We start from the raw sequence: 21831 nt of genomic DNA, 5'->3' as shown, positions 1-21831 counted from the left end.
AACTTTGAAGCCTAGATCTCTCTCTCACTCTTAGTTTCTTGAATTTCTCGTCACCCCATATTAAATAGGAAAAAGAAAGAACTCCTTATTTCATTCTCTCAAAGAACTTCTCCTAATCTAGCTTCTTGATAAATATCAGTCATCTTCCACTCTACCTCTCCCTGTATTTAATAAGGCACTTTAAAAAATAAATAAATAAAAAAATTTTAAAAATCATAGTATCTTTCTTTCTATTCTCTAAACCAAACCTTGGCCACTTTCGTCTTGAAATGTTGGAGTCTTTTCTTTGTCTGAAATTTTAAATGTATATAAATTGACTACCAAATCTAAGAGGTATACCAGGGTTTTTACTTTAATTGTGAATTGGCTCATCATTTATTTTACTAAAGTTTTATTTGACCCAATTCAAACTTTGGTAAATTAGTATAGCTTATTCTAGTTTAAATTTCATAAATCAATTTAAGCCCTTAACAGGCTTTTCTCCCAGTCAATCAACACTGCTTAAGAGAAGACCTTTCCTAAAAATCCACAATGTACTATTTTTCAAATCACAGTAATACTAGACCTTTAGGTTCCTACCCTAGACTATTCTAGACTACATTACCAACTCCAGTATTTCTCTGCCTCTCCAAACAATGAACCCATTATTACTTCCTCTAACCATTCCTGAGTGTACACCGTCTTCTTTTTGAGTCTCTCATTTTCTTTCAATTTCAGTTTTATTAGGAAAAAAATTAATGTTATTATCTCTTTAGAAAATCCAGCTAACCAAAACTTCTGCCTCTTTACCAGTCTTTAAATGAAATATTGTTTTTGTTATAAGTAGAAAAACATATACATGTCATCTGCCTTGCTTTATTAAATTATGAATATCTAAAACTCAAGAGCAGAATCTTCCATTTATTTTTTATAAAGTCAAGAACACTAAATAAAACCAAAAAATTAGTAAGACCATATTTCTTGAGACGTTACTTTGGTTTATATTTGTAAAGAGCATATTGGAATTGGCTCAGAGTCAAGAGAAAAAAATGGGTTTCTCTTCTAAATAACTTTCTGTATTTAAAAGAAAGTATTGACCTGTCATACAGTGATGTATAATTTTATTTAAGTAACCAAAACAATGGAAATTTAAATTATCTTAAAGGAACTAGAAAGAAAATTGACTATATATCTAAAATCAAAGCTAATAAGGTATGACAGATGATAACAATTAAGACATTTTGAAACATAATAGGATCAAATTTTAAAAAATCAAGGCTTCCTAAGGATACTCACATTTAATAACACCCCAATGGGATGTCTTCCACATATAGTATTATGGTATTTCTTCAAGTAATTGCTAAAAGATACAGGGTCTAATTGTTCTATAATACTCATACCCTAAAAAAAAAGAAGAAGAGAAAAAAAAGAATGAAAGAAAAAGAAAATAAGACAATTTATTATTTCCTAATTATATTTTAAAACTGTTACTTAGAGCTAACAATCATAATTTTTCAATTAAGGAGAAGTAAAGAAAATACATTAAACATTAAACTCTGTGAAATATCAAATTCATTCATCCAAGATAATCTCATTATAGTCAACTCTCAATAATATACATACTTTATTAAGTATGTATATTAAACATACTGAAACATTTAATCTCCAGTTTTCTCTGACCTCCTGGCATGTTTCTACACCACCTTCCCCAGTTGTCACTCAGCTCACAAATCCTCAAACATTTCATGATTTTATGTTTTTCATATATAATATTTACACAAGTAAACATGTTGTGAAAATTTTCACACAAAATCTAAAATTAAATTTGATATATGGCTGTTTTTCCAATGTCCATTATACTTCTCATACCACTGGTATAAATAATCAAGAGCTGATTATAATTTATCTTTTTCCATAACATATACTTAAACATCAACAATGTGTAAGGCATTTTGAATTATCAGTATTTAGGTATGTGATAAAAAGAGTCCACGAACTAAGAAAATAGTTAATGTATTTTAATCAATTTAAAGCTCATAAAAGACTGATAAAAGCTTAAGCAAAATGGGTCTTTAAAAATAAGTGGAAAAAATAAAAGTTCTTTATCTCTTCAACTAGAATGCTTTGCTTTCAAGATTTTAATTGAGAATCAAAATTTTTAGACTACTATTGAAACAATAACTATCATTTGGACACTTGTTTATACTTAATTCTGTATTCTGCAAATGCATTCAAAATAATGTGCTCAAAATACATCAATACAGAGCAACTTTAACTCATTTGAATCAAGCAAATAAATCAATGATTCTAACTCATCCATTCACCAACTACCTTACCTTGTTTTCTTATTCAGGTGAAATACTTTACATTTGTGTTTAATAAACTGGCTTAATATCCTCTGGGAAAAATGTAAATGGTGGTTTAACTCAGGAATTAACTGATACATTTTTGTGTTTTTTTAATTATATTTCAACATGTTTTAACAAGCACAGTGTAAAATCACCTAGAGTAATCAGATGAACACTCAACTGAAAAATGATAGCCATCAGTAGGTAACACAGTACAAATATTGCAATGGCGGTATGTAAATCAAATTTTAATTTTATAAAGAATCTTTCTTCAGAATATCCAAGTCTTTCATAAACATTATCATATTTTTCTACAAATATATCTGAAAGATAAGCGTATGTGTGTATAGTCAACTTTCAATTGCTTGCACATCAATTAGCCACTCTCAGATTTATCCACAACCAGTGTTTAAGGCTAAGTTGGTTTTCCCCTGTCAACTAGGAGGCTTACAGGTCACCATTCTCCACTGACATTTGGTGCAAACCGAGTGAAATATGAACTAATTTAAAAGTTAAACCTAAGATAAACAATTAGTATTATAATTCTGGTACATAGAAAATCACTCATATTTCTAAACCAAGTAGTAATGCAGAGATGGGGTTACAAATCTCTTCCATAAATATGCATAATCAAGGTAGAACTCCCTAAAGATGAAGAAACTAAGGCATAAAAAAGGTTAAAAGCTTGTCTCAAATTTCTAATCCTAGGCTACTGGATTTCTAATCCTAGGCTTCTCATTGACTTACTCTGCTTCATATAGAATAACAAGAGACATACCAACAATTCTTTAATACTCTCACATAGGTACAATTGGTATACATATTATAAAAGAACTTTCAATGCTCCTGGGTGAAGTCTAGGACAGCTTACCTTAAATAGAATTCCACTTGTTAATAAATCATGTAACACTGAAGTTCAAATGTATATTTTAATACTAAAATCTCAAAGCACATTGTGAACAAACATCACATTTATATATATTAACATGAGTAATTCAAAGAGAAGAAAACTAATGATCACATTTGTAGAAGAGAAAGAATTAAAAGTAACTGGCCAAGAAATTTCACACAGAAAATATAGAATTATAAATGTAGAGAAGTGTAAATAAATAAAGTGTTAAAAATGAAGATATAATGGTTAAATTACAACACAGAAAGTAAAAAATTCAGGTGATGGAAGTTAAGGTATTACATTTAAAATTTTAATTTCCTGAAGTGTGCTATGTACCTACCAGGGCAAGAATCAATTCCATTATACTCAATTCTCTGACAAATATGACAGTTAAGAGGTATGCCTTTTTGGGACTTCCCTGGTGGTGCAGTGGTTAAGAATCCTCCTGCTAATGCAGGGGACACAGGTTCGAGCCCTGGTCCGGGAAGATCCCACATGCCGCGGAGCAACTAAGCCCGTGTGCCACAACTACTGAGCCTGCACTCTAGAGCCCGCGAGCCACAACTACTGAGCCCACGTGCCACAACTACTGAAGCCCACGCACCTAAAGCCCGTGCTCCTCAACAAGAGAAACCACTGCAATGAGAAGCCCGCGCACCGCAACAAAGACCCAATGCAGCCAAAAGTAAAAAAAAAAATTTATATAAAAAAAAAGAGATGCCTTTTTATAAAGGAGGGATAGAGAGAAAAATTAAGGCACTTCTCATGAGTGAACCTCTCCAAGTGGAAAATTCATGAAGTTTGTAAACAACAGCAAAAATGATTAGTAAAACTGCAAACTGGGACACCCATTAACTAACACAGAACACTGACAAGCACTTTTGTATATATTTATGTTTTGATGCAAACAATTTTGAAATTACTATTACCAAAATTCCAAGAAGATAAAAATGCTAGTTTGATACTACTGCACAAATTCCAAAAAGATGAAAAACAAAAATGCTTCCCAAATACGCCTAAAGAACTTTTTGATTTCCTAACATACTGGAAGATATGATCAGTAAATCTAAAGTCCAGGTGATAGAAAGCTTGCCTAGGGCCTGGTATATTGAGAGTTTGTTCATATGAACTTAATCTAATATGAAGCAGTGAAGTGGGTTACTACCCATTCAGCTCTAAGATACAAACAGACATTATAAACACCAAGAGCCTATCCATCACAGTACGGGTTTCTGAGGAATTTTAACAGTTTCAGCAAGAAATTCTCAGACTGAAAGCTAACTCCCTACCTTGAGGGGAAGAAGGGCGGAGGGAATCTATCATTGTGCTGACTCTCTCCAAGTAATGAGTGAAAGCTTGTATTGTCAAATCCTAAATGGTAATCCCAAACCTACTAGGCAGTTTTAACTGCCTATTTAACAGAGCTGCAAATTCAAGACTCGACAACAAAGGTCTTCCCTTTTTAAAAGTTTATCTATATATAACAAATTATTTAATTTAAATTTTATTTAATTTTAAATACTATCACCTAGATGTAATCTAAAGTAACACACACAAAAGAGTAGCAAAACATTCTTAGAAGTCTTTGAGAAATAAGAACTAGAATCATGTCTATCAATTATTAACAGATAATTAAAACCATATTATCAAATCATTAGGACTGTGGCCTTATTTTTTAAAATAAGGATATACATTTATGTTGAAGAGATGGGTACACATTTAGGAAGATGAGGTAGGAAAAGGAAATATTCTAGTTTCTTTAAGAGGTATCAAGATAAAATCTTCATTAGAAAGAAATTTTATGGAAAAAAGAAATCACCCTAAATACAGCAGTGCTAAGAACCAGTGTACTAATAAATAGCTACCTTAAAGATGATGCTGTAAAACCGACTAAAGACTACTAAAGAAACTAAACTACTGGCCTAAGTTCAAGAGAAAGAAGTACGAGTGGACAAACATGAACAATTTCACTTTCAGAAGAGTAAAAGGAAGAAAAGAAGTTGAAGTTCAAAGTAAACAAAGTGACTACTAGTAAATTTGGAAGGAAAAGAAGTTACAAAGCTGACTACAATGACATTTTCAGATTCTCTCTGCCAAATCATAAATAGTATGCCAATAGCCATAGAAACACTGGTCTATATCAAAAGTAGTACGGAAAAAATAACCTGTGGTCATGTAATATATATAAAATATGTATAAATGTGGCTAATGTTTCCAGTATGCGATCTAAAAGGTTCACAAAAATCAACATCTTAAAATATGTTCTGCTTTGGTCACTATAATTACTGAAATTGCAAAGTACTAATTTCCAAAAAACATGGTCAGTAGTCAGTAATATTCTAAGACTTTCAGAATCTATATCTCTTATAACTAGTTATTTTCTCCCAAATACAACATTTGGAAGATTGTTTGTTTTCCAATTCATTCTTCCTTCCTTATGCGTTTTCTTCACATAATTAACTTCCAAGATGTTCAAATGCTGGACATAAAATTTTTGCCAAAAAAAAAAAAAAAGAATTAGCAGTTTTTCTTTTGGAAACTAAAAACTTTCAATTATTTTCTAGCATTTTAATAACTATATTTAATAAGACTTTTCTGATAACAAAAAAGGGACCAAAACTTAATTAACATAATAATATTTAAAAATTAAATCTAAAATTTTATACTTAAAAATAATCTTTTCACTCTATCAAACTTTCCAAACGTATAATTACAATTCAGAATTGCTAACATTTTTGCAATACTTGTACAGAGAAGCATCCTACTATATTTTGCTCTGAAAAGATTGCATATAGCAACTAAGATATTAATTCTGAAATGAAAGAAATTATTTACAACATAAAATGACACTTGTGAAAAGCAATATACAGTGGGATATTCACCATTTGGTTATATAAACCAATTAAGAAAACACATTGTATAAGAGTCTGCCTAATAGTGAGTGTACATATACTCATACATGTATAAAACCATATATACATGAGTATATGTACAGACCTAACCATGCTTATTATTTTAATCCATTTATTCTAACTCCCAGAATGGACTTATAACTTGAATTAATAGCATGCTAATAAAAGAACAGACCATTTTAGACCCCTTTAAAAATTCTATATATTATAAAAAAATTCTATATATAAATAGAAATGTTTCAATAAACGGACCACAAAAATCAAGTTCAAGTCAAATGTTACATCAAATACTAAATTCAAGCATATTAATATGAAGCAAATACTCAATAATTCACTGATTTACAAATTTGCAAAATTAAATGTTGCCTGATTAAAGTTTACAAATGATTTACAGAGCTGAGTAGAAAACAAAGGGAAAGAAGATGAATAGGAAATTTTCTTCTACTTCAACAGATCAGGGGCCATAATAGGCTAGCTCAAACTCACCTACGAAGCTATTCTGGAATAAAGTTGTTGGGACTCTCTCCATATTACTGAAAGTGGATATCCAGGGGTGGGTATGGGCAGGTCTATTTTGAAAAAGTTCCACAAGTGATTTCAGTTGTAAAGATGGGGTTGAGGATTACTATAGTAGACAACCTTATCTCTGCCCTGGCTTTGATTACCATCTACATGTTGAGAATGCCCAAACTTACTCCAGACCTCTTCTCTGAGCTCCAAACCAATATAGTCAATCCATTAGCAAAGCCCTGTTGAATACAAGAACTCAAATCTATGAACTTCTTTCTATCTCCACTACTACCACCCCAGTCCAAATTACTATCTTCTCTTCCCTAAACTCCTGCCAATGCCCACTGTTACTATCCCTGACCCTCTTGTAGAATCTATTCTCTACACAACCGCCAGACCGACTTTTAAAATAATTATTTCATTACTACATCATTTCACTTCCCACTGTATTCACATAAATTTCTTACCCTGGACTATAAAGCCCTACATTATCTGATCCCTGCCCACCTCTCTTACCAGAGCTGTGTCACTCTAACCCCTATCTACTATATTCCTACAACCCTGACCTTTTTCCCATTCTTCTAACACACTAGCCTCTTTCCCATCATAAAGTTTTTGCAATGGCAGTTCTGTCTAGAATGCTCTTCCCTCTAATCTTCACTTGGTTTGCTCCTTCTTATTTGTATCTCAATTTAATATTCCTTCTCAGGAAGTCCTTCTCCAATCATTCAATCTAAAGCAGCCTAGAATTATATACTGTTTAAAAACCCTTTTAATATTTTCTGCATAGCACACATCACTATTAGAAACTAACTTCTATACAATATCCTTAACTTAAAAAAAAAAAATGTATCTCCTCCCATTAGAATAAAATGTCCGTGAGAGCAAGTTGGCTTGTTTACTGCCATATCTCCACCAGTGCCTAGAACTGTAAATGCACTCAAAAATAACTGGTGAGGGCTTCCCTGGTGGCGCAGTGGTTGAGAGTCCGCCTGCCGATGCAGGGGACACGGGTTCGTGCCCCGGTCTGGGAAGATCCCACGTGCCGCGGAGCAGCTGGGCCCGTGAGCCATGGCCGCTGAGCCTGCGCGTCTGGAGCCTGCGCTCTGCAACGGGAGAGGCCACAACAGTAAGAGGCCCGCGTACCGCAAAAAAAAAAAAAAAAAAAACTGGTGAAAAGAAAATCCAAATGCCTACTTGGTTGACATCTCCACTTGGATGCCTTAAAAGCAATAGCAAATATAACATATCCTAATACAATTTATGATCACCCTACCTTGTAAAAAATCTAGTCCTATCTTCTTGTGCTTCCGACTTAAGAGAACAGAACCAAGACTTAACCAGCAGCATAAGCCAGATATCTAGGAAACATCCTTTTTTACTTTTTTAATTTTTATAAATTGTTAAAGGTTACATTCCATTTACAATTATTACAAAATACTGGCTTTACTCCCCATGTTGTATGATACATCCTTGTAGCCTATCCTACACTCAATAGTTTGTACCTCCCACTCCCTCACCTCCATGTTGCCCCTCCCCCCCTCCCCACTGGTAACCACTAGTTTGTTCTCTAAATCTGTGAGTCTGCTTCTTTTTTGTTATATTCACTAGTTTGTTGTAGTTTTTAGAAGGAATTATCCTTGATACTTCCTTCCCCTCCAAGTTCAATTGATCTCCAAGTTCTATCATCAATTTGTCTCTAAAATATACTGGATACATCCACTCTGTCCCTCTCTTCCACCATCACCAACCCATCCACTGTCTAAATTACCATGTCTCACTTGGATTATCAAACTAGTCTACTCATTTCTCCTCTGGCATCCCTCCAACCCATTTGCTGCACTGTAACTATACGATCTATTCACATACAATCTGATTTTATCACTTTCCTATTAGATATCCTTTAAACAGCCTGTTCTAGATTCTCTAGCCTAATTTCTCACTACTCTCCCATCCACTCATCCATTAATTTAACAAATACATATACTGAGTACCACAAACAGGCTGATACAAAATGGACAAAGATCCTGATCTCACGAAGCTTATCTAATAGGGCAAGTTTTCATCAACAAATCAACAAATAATAAGTCACACAGTAATAAGTACTAAGAAGAAAAATAAAGCAGGGTAAGGTCACAGAATAACTGTTCACCACAGGGGCATAATGGAAAATTGTGGGCACATTTCTGGGTTGTGCCAATAACTAGAAGATACTGTCAGGGGATTTGGTAGATGGAATCCAGGGATGCTGACTGTCCTGCAATACAGGACAGTCCCACACAGAAAGAACTGTTCTCATCCTATAACACTTTCACACGTCCATGTATGCGAAAAACCTGCTTATAATTATCTACACTCTAACGCCATTTTACATACAAACACAAAGAAGTTTTGCATGATTTTAATATACAATAGATTTCCCAGGAACAAACTATCATATAAAGTGAGGGAAGACTGTACTTTGTTTAGTTTACAGTTTTGCCAAGAAATGTTCACCATTTTGGAAAATCAAGTCACCCACCAACGTAACTTGGTAAACGTAAGACAAATATAAACAACTGTTTGTATGTGGCTGTTATATTAAAGATACTATGTGTAAGCATCTAACTACTTCATTGTCTCTTTTAGTACAGTTGGTGCCTGAGCATTTACATTATTAAATATATATTAATATATTATAAATTACTTTCCTTTTATTTCTTTCTCAGAGTACACTTAGGGTATTCATTTAACTCAATTATGTATATAGGAAGATTATAGTCACCAATTCATTCATTTGAAAAGTATTTGTTGAGCACCTACTTATGTTCCAATTGCTATTCTAAGCACTTGGATACATTAGTGAACAAAACAAATATCCTTATGTAATAAATAAGTAAAATATTCGGTTTCTTAGAAGAAAAAGTGGAACTCGGTAAGGTGGACTGGGAATGCTGAAAGGGTGGAGTGTAAGATGTCAAATTAAATACGGTGGTCAGGGCTTCCCTGGTGGCGTAGTGGTTGAGAGTCCGCCTGACGATTCAGGGGACACGGGTTCGTGCCCCGGTCCGGGAAGATCCCACATGCCGCGGAGCGGCTGGGCCCGTGAGCCATGGCCGCTGAGCCTGCGCATCCGGAGCCTGTGCTCCGCAACAGGAGAGGCCACAACAGTGAGAGGCCCGCGTACAGCAAAAAAAAAAAATACGGTGGTCAGTAGGCCTCATTGGGAAGGTGAAAACGGAGCAAAGCCATAAAGTAAGTGAGACAGTCCAGTGCAAAGAGGGCAAAAGCCCTAAGCTAGGCACACATATGGCATTATCAAGAAATAGTAAGGAGACCAGTGTTTCCACACTGCCTCATAAATATCTTATATCTCTATATTGTAACAGCTTCTTTCTAAATCTGTTCGATGATTAGACTGTAAGATCCATTAAGTGGGAGATCAGGTTTTCTCTTCTTAGTATCTTCAATACTTCACATAGTACCAGACACACAGTGGATACTCATTAACCATTTGCTATATGAAGAAAATAAATGATATAGAACCAGAAAGTTTTCTGAGGCAACTAAGAACTAAACCTCAGAAAAATAAGATTAGAATAATAGCCAGAAAAGAATTAACTGACTGAAATGGCAACATAATAAAGCCAAAAAAAAAAACAAAAGTCAGTGAATTAAAATCCAAACAAAATTCCAAAGGTAAAAGCATTAGGCCATAATTGGATTTAAAGTAACAGAATAAATTTAAATATGATAAAATCTCCTAAGTAACTATTTTGTATGATAAAATCTCCTAAGTAACTGCATTCATTCCATTTGACTTTTAATAAAATAATACTACTCAATATAATCTACTTATAGTTTCAGATCCAGATTCCTTAGTAAAATGTTTTATCTACTTTAGACTAAATATTTTTATACTAAAACATATACATAAAGCTTTTCACACACTGGTAAAGTTGACTTTAACTTTAACAGATTACAGACTTAAAGGCTGGTGGAGTTTAAAGACAATTTAGAGACCAAGCCTCTCCAAGTCTCTCATCTTAGAGATGACAAATTGAAGACTAGAAAATTGAAACGATCTATTGAAGGTCAGAGAGAATTAGTGATATATCTGCTAGATTCAACTCCTGGACTAGTTAAGAATACAATAATGCTTTAAAATTCTAATTTAAAACAAATTAAAATTCCATTTAAGAAAAACCCAAATGGCAAAAAAATATAACTAAATAATAAAATAAACTTAGAATTTGTTATGGTTGTTTCTGCTTAACAGTAAGTAATGGAATTAGTATCCCATTGTCCCTAAAACTAAGACATTCCCCAAATAGTATCTAAAAATCTGTATCTAATTATTCAAGGTGTAATTAATCAAATAAAATTAAGATGAAGGAAATTTCTACTAATAGAACAGGGATTATTTTTATAATCAATATCACATGACTACAAAATATATATTGCACATTTAGTTAAAGATAGGGAAAGAATTATTAGCCCATTGTATATTTTAACATATTAAGTCTTGAATCACTAATCTGAAATTAAAGAAAAAACCTTAGAGCAGTAAAACCCCACACCTGAAGGACTTACCATTTTATCTAGATGTTCAATGGATCTATAAATCTCCCCCTGGGATTCATCATAGTAACTGTAACGGAACCTTTGACCTTGAAACAAATATCATGTACAAAATAAAATAGGGAAAAATTAGAAGCTAAAAAGAAAGCAAGCGCTTACCAAATAATTTCAGTTCTCATGGAAGGCAAAGCACAGCTTAAGCCTCTGAGAGAATCATTCCCAAGAGCCCTTGTACATAAAAATAAAAGGCATATTTGGGAAGGTAATAAAGAAATGATATATCACCAGTGTTTCATGATGTTGAAAACTATTTCAAACTGTAAAACCTTAAAGTCACGAGCAATACAAAAGACTATGGAAACAAACAGTTTAAAAGTTAGAAGCATTGTTAAACATATTATATCGGTCTATAATGGAAAGTAAACGCCAAGAATATGATTCAAGAAAATTTGGCTTAAGGAAACTATCTCAATTTAACAAATCAATGAAAGCTTAGCTTTTGTTGTACAAATGCAAAGATTTAATCTCTACTACAGAAAAGAAAGAAAAAAAGTAGGTCAGAGATATATGTGGCTTGTATAATTTTTATGACCTAGATTTTAAAAATTTATCTCATTTTTGCACAATTTTCTACTTGGAAAAGGATCAATACAAGTGCCTTTAAGTAGGATACACAGAAGTATAAATATAACAAATAGTCCTACTCTGACAATAAAATCTCAACAAAGGTACAAGCACAGGACATTCAATGTTTAGCTATTCTCCAAAGAACAGAGAGGGTAAAATGGAAGAAGTTTAAAAAGAAGGTAGAAAACAAAAGGCTCAGGAAATAAAATTTGCTTCCTACTATAGTCAAAGAAAAGCCAAAAGTTAAACATATTCATAATTAATTACATATTATTATTCAACTGATTATGTTGTATTTCAGATATATCTAAACCTATTTTTCAGCAATGCCTTTATTTCCAAGAACTCATTACTTTTATATTCTTTATTTTTAAAGATTCACCAAAACGCAATTTTGATGGTATCAGAGTACACTAATCATACACACACATACTATGCATCTTGTGCTTCAATTTTACAGCGAAGTTCACATATCCAATTATTATCCTCCCATCTGAGGAGGCGGGTTTCTTTGGCTGGATAATTATGATTTTTAAGTTTTCTGTTTATCTCACTAAAAAAATCACCTTATAAATAATGAGACATGTAAAATTATAACACCCTTTTGATGTCCTTTTTTAGAGAAACTACACATCACAGTTCTTAACATTTCATTAACTTGTTGATGCTAATCATCTCTGATGGTCACCTTTCTACAATATACCATATTTCCTTTACTTTCACATATTAACTTTTCACATACATTAACATGCACAGCTACTCAATGTGGCAGTTCTTATTTCCCTGCACCCCCTGCCCAGCGCCACTATTAAATAAATATTTCATCTTAAAATTCATGATATCCTATAATCAAGCAATAGGGTTCTGAGACAATTACCTGCATTCTGAATATAACAACCTTTTCTGGTAAACACTGGAGATTACTGCATGTTGCTATAACTATCAGATTCATTACAGTCCTTGCACTAAAAAAATTCTTAAACAGTGACAATTCTATCACTGAGTACCCCTATATTAAATAATTCATCAGACATTTCTTACAAAATTTAGAGTTAAGTATAGCTTTGTTTTTCTTTAAAGAATATATGTACTTCCTCCTAGCTAACAACAGGAACTATATAATTCACCCTATTTTTCCTATTCGTCAGCTGGCTGCCAGAAGATTCAAAGCCAAATGTAATGTCTGTCATAATAACTTAGTGATTCAATTCATTGGTACTAAATTTCTACTTCTGTTTCAAAGTTCTTTTGATGAAGCTGCCCCAAATCTTCTGTGAAATGAATAAACAATTAAAAGAATAATCTTAGACAAGAAAATTCTAACTCACTGTCACTGTAATAAGAGTAATATCCTTGGATGAAATCAAGATGAATATTCTTTGAACCCGAGCTGCTTCAGGTTTATACTAACACATTCTCTTTTTCTTGCTTCTGGTGCTGTCAGTTTTAGTTGTCAATAATCCCTGTGACTGGGACATAATTGTCTTATCTCAAGACTGCTACTCTCAGGTGCAAAGAAAAATGCATGTACTTTGTGACATTTACTATTCGAAAGTCCTTTCTATTTATTTCCAAGTTCAGAGCCGCTGTTTCAAACGCTGAAGTTGGTCAAACCTGCCTTAATCATAAGTCAGAAGTGTAACTATATTTTAAAACTCGGTCTTGTTCATATGGACCATTTTCAATGTAACTTTCACTTAAAAACTACTTCTGAAGTAAGAGAGAAGTACATAGAATGTTTAAAGTAAGTTAAAATACTAAATCAACATGTGATTTAATAAGAATGAAAATATACACAGAAAATCAATGAGCAAATGTTTAATATTTTGCTATCTACTTTTTGCTACTCTTTAGTAGCCACCTCCCATTTAGTAGCTGAAGAACTGAGTAGAAATATTTGATAAGTGTTAAAGGATTTATCAGTTAAGAAGCTAAATTTACACTACTAAGCTACTACACTGAAAAAAGTATCCTACTTATGATAGCTCAAATTGTCTTACGATCATTGTTTTTAATTATACAAACATTTCAAAATTACTTTTCAAAATTACTACATTCTGGTCAATATACTTAAAGAAAGCATCTTATTTGAAGTAAATAGTTGCCATCATCCTAGCCTAAATGTATATACATACATATGTATGAATATATGTGTGTGCACATGAGTACACACACATACAAGTTCAGTTAAATACTACTTGGAATTTGAGTTCAAAAGATTTTTTTGTTTCTAATTATTAAAAAAAAAAGTTTGTCAAAATTTTATTTAACAAGAAATAAAAAAGACAATCCTAGTGCAATACACTGATCATAAATGCAATTTTAAGTATTTATTGTTCATTTAAAATATATTATGATTTCATGTACCTCATGAGTTTTGTTTTACAATATTTCTAACATTCAGTTAAGTTTATGCATCTAAACTGAACAAATATAGTTGCCTATGTGCCTGGAGAACTGGACTTGTGAACTTTTATATTAAGTATGAATAAAGCATATCACATAGTAAGAGAAAATTACTTACCTGAAACTTATCCTTTCAGAAGGTACACTGGGAAAATGGATTCTTTGAGCCCCTGTTTCAACTCCAAGTATGAGCTTTCTAGCTTTAAGAGCCATTGACACTGCCCCTAGGGGCAGCACAAGCTTTGGAACTCCCCTAGTGAGTATGTCAGTAGTTTCTTCAGGTGCCTTCCCTCAGTTCTTTTCAAATTCAAAAGATGAGAGGAAAAATAACCCAAGAAAAAAATCCTGTAAAGCAGAAACCTTACTCTTTGAGGGAAGGAGGGTAGCTCATTTGTGAATCCATTCCAGAGCACGCTTTCTGAGAAAAAGAAATACAGGTAAGTAATTTTCCCATCTCCAAAGGTGACTGGTGATTAATGAGTGGATTCACAGAGTGTGGAGAATAAGCTCCAGGGATGTCTGTTTAACACACAACAATCAACTAATGAGGACAAACATAACAATGAATGGTACAAGAACCAACACTACTTTTGAATTACCTCAAAACAAAAAGTAAAAAAAATATTAAATACCTCAACATTAAGCTATACACTAGATTGCAGAAACAAACATGAGCTTGGAAAGTTGTTCAATAAAGCCCCCAAAAGATCAGTCAGTAAGACAGACTACCAGACTTATGTCCAGTAAAAACTGTACTGTTATACATTTACTTAATCACTTTATGTTTATATGTTAAAACGTTTTCAAATATTTGAGTTAAACCTCACAACAACCTGTGAGATAGACTATTAAACCACAGTACACTAAGGATCTAAACTGGGGACACTCATAATTGACGTCACTACCAAAGAAAAAATGTACTTCACAAAGAAAATATTATCTAAGTATCTCAAATAAGGTAATCATTTTCATAAGCAAAATACTATAGTCCTTTCATTCTGAAGTCTTAGTTATAATGTAAAATTATTGGCTTTATCTCAAACTTGTAAAAGATTAAAACCCTAAATATGTGAAATCAGTATGTACCAGTATTTGAGAAGACAAATGTGAAAGCCTGAATAAGATATATTTCAGGAATTAGCTAGCTTACACTCAAACCAATTTAAATATTTAGAAAATAGTAATACCCTCAGACCCAAGAGACTAACAACAGAAAGGAAGAAGAGTATGCATGAATAATCACGTGTTAATATATATTAAACTAGAATTCTGAATAAAGATATAAATTTCATAAACATTGAAGGAGAATGCCAATTTTAATAAGTGGCACATATTTATAAAAAAGAAATTACGTAAACCTAGACAAATATAAGTTTATAGATAAAAATCCAAAACTGCTGAAGTGACTGTAGTGTAAACTCCATTCATATTTTAACAAAATAATATAATTTATCATTAACATCTACCAAATAAATTTACTGAAACTGATTTGAACTTAAAACTACCATTTAAAAAGAAAATTAAATAGAAGCATGAACCCACTTTTAAAGAATCAATTTGTTAGGTCCAGTTTCATTCAGAAACTTCTTAGAAGTTAACTGAAAGTTATGTTAATGAAAGTTGTCAGTAATCTAAATTTGGAAGTATAAAGTTCAGGGTGATCAGGAAAACACAAATATTAACAGTATATACGGAAAAGAGCAAAAATGAAACTCAGGAAAATAGAATAAAAATTCTACTAACTAGAAAAACTAAAATAGGCCCAGACAAAATCCTCTTACACGGAGCCATCCTCTAGGATGTGGAACTTGGTAAGTACACAAAGTATGGGGACAATATTACTTCACCATGGTAAAAGTCAAATACTAGCAGCAAGTGTATGCCACTCTTCCTGGTAGTAGTAGGAAAGGTGAAAAGAGGTGGGATCATTAAAACATTACCAGGGAAACATCATCCTATTGGACTCCCTAATGATCAAATAAAACGCAGGAATTGAAACGCAGGGGGTTGGCAGGGTGATTCAAGTGAGGGGATAGAAAGACAGGGCACAATAGAATCTAGGTTCCCAACTCTCCCTTTGCTTCTCTCACCCAAAAAGAAAAATTGAGAGTATTTTAATCTTTCTATTTTTTCTCTAATATCTCTTTCAAGTCTAAATAAGAGCTAAATGGTATCTGAAAGATGAACATCTTTAAAGTAAAATACCCTTAAAAAAAAAGTCATTCTTATAATGGACATTGGCTAACAAATAAGGTTGACAAAGGCAAAATCCTTCCAGTTACACACATATAGGTCTCCTAACTGTCTCTATCATCAAGTTTCTCATTTTATTTTCCACAGAAGCTGGACATTATATTATATAAAGAGAAATGACCACTGGAGATGAAAGATGTCGTCACTGCCAGTACTCTATTGTTCAACAAAAACAAAAAAATTCCACTGTATATATGTGAGTAATTGATCAACTGTACCATAATCAATTAAGTGATTTTTCTTCAAAAACCAGCTATTCAGAAATGTGGAGTGTGTTAAGAGCATAACTCAATGAAACTTCTAAGATCTCTGAGTACTTGAGGAAATGAATCCTTCCTGTGAAATGACTTAGAATTCAGTGTCATCATTATTTAGTATGGTAAGATCAATCTGCACAGCATCTTTAAAACAAGAAGAAACTACTAAGTATTATTGTCATGAGAAAAAGCTAGACTTTTGAGATGGAAATATACCCCTCATTAATTTAGGAAAGATGACCAATGCCACTAAAGCATGAATTTGAAAAATACGAAACAATTTCTAAGTAACCACAGTTTAACCCATAACTAGCCAATGATTCATATTATTTCAACAGGCATATAAAATAGAAAATGAAGCTTATTTTACAAGAATGACAGTTACTATTACTATTGTAGAAAGAAGTCTACCAATTTTGGAATAGTGTCCATGTAACTCTTTCCACTTACTCCCAAACCTCCATCAAATTTCCTAACAAGAATTAGTACAGTGCTTTCCATAAGTACAAAGTAAGCACTTAATGAGTATTGTTAGTGATAGTGATACTGAAAAAATAAACACTTGAAAAAGTTCCATTACTTAATCACCAAATGTAAATATAAATATGTTCTAGTCTCTAGATGATCCCCATAGCTAACAATCATCAACCTCTGGAAATTTTGAGTTCTTTTTTGTAATTATCACCAAAAAATTCTATCTTGCAATTTAAATTCCAAAATTTTCAAGAAATCATGAAAATGATTTCTTGGCCTAAATAATTTTCTGAGGACCTAGATAGAATATAAGACAAAATTCATCTTTCTCTCTCAACATTCTACTTAAATATAGTAGTGGCTTAGGATTTGCTTTATAATCATCAATGAGGTAAAAAGGATGAGTCCACATAAAAGAGCAATATTAAAACATCTACTCATGTTTTATGTGGATTTATGCTGTGGTTGTACGTGCTGCCAAACTTGAGGGAGGGCCCTGAAGAACACTATCAGGGGAGTGAATTATTCAAATCATAAAAGTGATTTTAAATGATTCATAAGAGCCTTAATTAAAAGTGAAGAGGGAGGGAACACATGCTTCAGGAGCTTTTAATTTCTAAAACATGCTTTATTATCAACACAAATTCATAACACTAAGTAAAATAGCCTTTTTTTCAATAATGATACTCCCTAGTTTTATTACTAAACTTCAAAGTTCCCAAGAAAAGAACTCTTTCAAGCATCTACCTACTCAGATCTAAGTAATATACTTATATCCATAAAAAATAACTTCTGCCAAAGGTAGCAAACCAACTAGCAAATAGAATTCATTATTAAAGAACCCTGAGAGCCTCTTAATGAGTTTGACAAGGTAGCAGAGCTACATGCATACCCTAATCCAGGGCTTCCAACCTGAGCACTATCAACATTTGGGGCAGGATAATGCTTTGATGTGGGGGGCTGTCCTGTGCATTGTAGGATGTTTATTTAACAGCTTTCCTGGACTCTACTCCTTAGATGCCAATAGCATCCCCACCTCCTTCCCCACCCCAGCTGTGATGACCAAAAATGTCTCTAGGCATTTCCAAATGTCTCCTGGGGGGACAGTCAGCCCCAGCTGAGAAATCAGTGCCTTAAACAGAAATACTTATCTAGACCATTAGGGAGGATGGTTCTCTTGAACCGAAATCTCAAGGCCATGCATAGTGCAGCATGAGGTAAGAGAAGAAGAAACCAGCCTATCCAGGCCTGATAAATGTTGAATAAACTCCAGCAATCAATGATAAGACATGTAAAAGCCAGGGCTCCCTATATCTCATTAAGAATGTTTTTCTGGCCATTCTGTATCTGAAAATTTATGGTGTTGTGCCTTATGTCTTTACTATAATCAAAGAAATAACTAAAGAATGAACAGATAATGGCATCCTTAAACCATTAAAATAAATGAGTCAAAGAGATGTCCTAAAAGGAATAGGATTCAGAAATATTCTACAACAGTAATGGATAAATGAGAACAAATTGTATCCAAAGAATTCAAAACACAAAATTTACTAAACAAGGCATCCATAAATGTCTCACTTCCTTTATGATCTATTCACTGTGAAGCTTCCTTATTCTTTTAATTCACAATAATAACAAAAATCTCTTAGGAGTCCTTACCCTTATGAACCATTACCAATTTAGACCACAGTGCTAATAGCTAACATGTAACAACCATTGGAGGGTAGTTCTAAACTGGCAACTATGGGCAAAAATTAAGCACCAAAGGAAAAAAAGAAAGAAGAAAAGACTAATTACAAAAAAGGAAATGTGGAAAAGGACTTGCATAGCACACAGTGCTCTTCTACGGTCTAAAGAACATTTGTTTTATCTACCAAAAATTTAACTTCAGAGAATCTATCACACAACTCTACCTGGAAATGGGGTTAAAAAATCTTAACTCCCACTAACCTAAGTGTCTAAGCAAGGATGCCCTCACAGTGTGAATCCAATTATACCAGTCGCCTTTGGAAATGTATCCATCATCCCCTATTACAATCTCATCCTTTTTAAATGACCAAAAGACTTTTTTATTCACCTTTAAACACTGTTGCTAAAAGTAAAACTTTCCACGGAAAGTGATAAAGAACTGAAAATCAGAGCTTAGAATGAAAAGATACCTTTAACCACAAGTACATAATATCTACCATGAAATGTTAAAATCTAGAACTTACCCCAATGGCAGAAATCAGAAGAAACCACAAAGAGATTACTAGGATCCGCTAGATATTTACTGAAGAGTTTTCCGAATTCCTGTTCTTTTGACTCACTCAGAGCTCCAACCAATACAGGAATAATGGTAAACTCATCCTTATGGCTTAAAGAAAACAGAAAACAGAAAAAAAAAAAAAAAAAGTCATTTAAGAAATATAAGAATAAAAATAGTTTTCCAATGTGTTGGCACTAAAAAGTGGAACATTTATTAATAGTGGAATGGATAATATACATAATATTGCTGAATTCTTAAAATCTATAAATTAATGTTTAAAGAAAACCATTTAAAAATATGAGGTACAGAATACTAAAAATATCTATTTAAATTACAGAAATGTACAATACTTCTTTAGGTAAACAAAGCTATTTTACTACTAATAATATCTTCGAATGTAAAAAGAAGCCCATCAAACCATCACCAAGTCAAGTCTTCTCAACTACCCATAAAAACTACAGTCATCTCTGCCCAATGCTTCTGTAATTTTAAAAGAGTATTAAATTCTTCCTCACTTATTTTAATTCTATCCGATTATAAATACCACCATTTCTGGCACTTGTTCTATAAACCTGCCAAGTGAGACCTACAAAACTTATCTTGGCTCCTGTAAGATTCACCAAATGCACCTTACTCCTATACTAATAAACAGATACAGGACAGTCTGAAGATACAACTCAAATTTCACTGGCATCTAGGGTGGACATAGAATTCAAGGAAATAGATATTAATTTCTAGCAACAAGAAAAAGACGCCACGCCCATCCACAATGTTTATGGCATATCCACAAGTCCCTTTTTCACTCTATAGATTGAAAGATTTATGGAAAAGGAACAGAGCAGATTAATTAAGAATAACTGTGACGGGCTACAGAAACAGACCTTTTAAATTTTTCATTGTAGTGAAATTTTGTTTACATATATTCAATATTATTTATATTCTAAAGGATCCCAGATTTGGAATTTTAGAAGCATGAATCATGTTTGTCTGACTTGTTCTAAACAGGACTTTTAAAAAAATCATTGTAATAAATGCTTTTTAATATAATCCGGCACTTAATTGATGTTGGACAAACAGAATTCATAAAAGGGTCTGTAAAAACACTAGGTTTAAGTATTACCAAAATAAATGTTAGCTCAGCTTCATAAAGCTAAATTCAGGGCACCCAAGCGCCTCCCCCAAAAAGGCCCCCTTACCCTTGTCAATTGCGAAATAAACAGATCATACAGATCTCCAATCCCTCTGCAATGCAGGGGCTTCTTGGGCAGAATCTGCATCTATGGAGTAAGAAAAAAAGAGGAAGCTGGCAGAGGAAGCTGCCATGGGATATCTCTTTCTCTGATTCTTACCACTTTGCTTAACAACTGCATGAACGAATAGGGGCTCTTCAGTAAGTTAAGAGTGATTATCATATGAAAGAAAAGAATTTGAGCGCTAGTAAAAATTCAAGAAGATTGTTATGAATTGTTCTAACTTCAAGTACTACCTACATAAATAAATACACTAAGATCATTAAAGAGTCTGCAAGTAATTATGACATAGTAGGGAAGCAGTTATATAGAGTATAAAAAACAAGAAGTCAGAAGAAATGGACTCAAGTACTATCTCTATCACATACAAATAAATGTTGAGAGCATAGGTAAGTTACCAACCTAAAAATTTATATTATTTGTAAAATGATCATAATTACAATACCCTTTTCATAAAACTGTTATGAAGTAAGGAATACTACAAGAAAAGTACTTTGTCAACAATAGTTGCTTCACTCTGAGCAAACATGTCTCCTTCTCCATAACAGCCACCAAACTATTCAATTAACCTGTCTGAACTATCTACACAGAGGTAAAAGTCTAATACTACTTAGAAATCTAAGCTCTGAATCAAGATTCATCCATCCACCTCTTTGTTATTTCTCTTTTTAAAAAATTGCTTGTTGTTCTCTATCCCCACAAAGCATGACTTAGAGAAAAGAGCATTTGGCTTTGAAATGTAATATTCCTAGGTTTTAGAATCCAAGTTGTGAAGTTGGACTTCCCTAGTGAAGGAGTATAAAATCTCGCCCTCAAATAACAATTATAAAAACTGGATAAAGCTGTCAAAAAAACCAACCATTTTGTGCTTTGGAAATCAACCAAGGGCGAAAAACACAATGAGAAGAGTTTATTCATGAAAAATAAACTGATTTCTTGGGAAGAACAGTGGAAGTCTGGCATCTTACCAGGAACTGACTCTATCTCCCTTCCCTGCTCCACCAACATTATGGTGAAAGCAAGGTGAGATTGCCTGTGAAAACCAGCAGCTTCACCGCTGAAGGAAGCTGACTTTGATTTGGAGTAGAGAGCAGAATACCCACACCCAGCAGGAA

At 33.1% G+C, this 21831-nt stretch overlaps 1 protein-coding gene across 2 annotated transcripts in view; it reads right to left on the bottom strand.

Moving 5' to 3' along the window:
- The window catches only part of MEMO1 (mediator of cell motility 1), a 142543-nt gene that overhangs the window by 13894 nt on the left and 106818 nt on the right, over positions 1 to 21831 (bottom strand). For both annotated transcript variants that reach the window (XM_030858001.3, XM_060309774.1), the window contains exons 7-9: positions 19432 to 19574; positions 11214 to 11290; positions 1276 to 1380 (exon numbers count right to left, since the gene is read on the bottom strand). In XM_030858001.3, coding sequence (XP_030713861.1) covers positions 1276 to 1380; positions 11214 to 11290; positions 19432 to 19574 — 325 coding nt within the window. The remainder of the gene's footprint in view (positions 1 to 1275; positions 1381 to 11213; positions 11291 to 19431; positions 19575 to 21831) is intronic.

This window comes from Globicephala melas, chromosome 12, assembly GCF_963455315.2.
Source record: "Globicephala melas chromosome 12, mGloMel1.2, whole genome shotgun sequence".
NCBI lineage: Eukaryota > Metazoa > Chordata > Mammalia > Artiodactyla > Delphinidae > Globicephala > Globicephala melas.
This window is presented reverse-complemented; position numbering and strand designations above follow the sequence as displayed.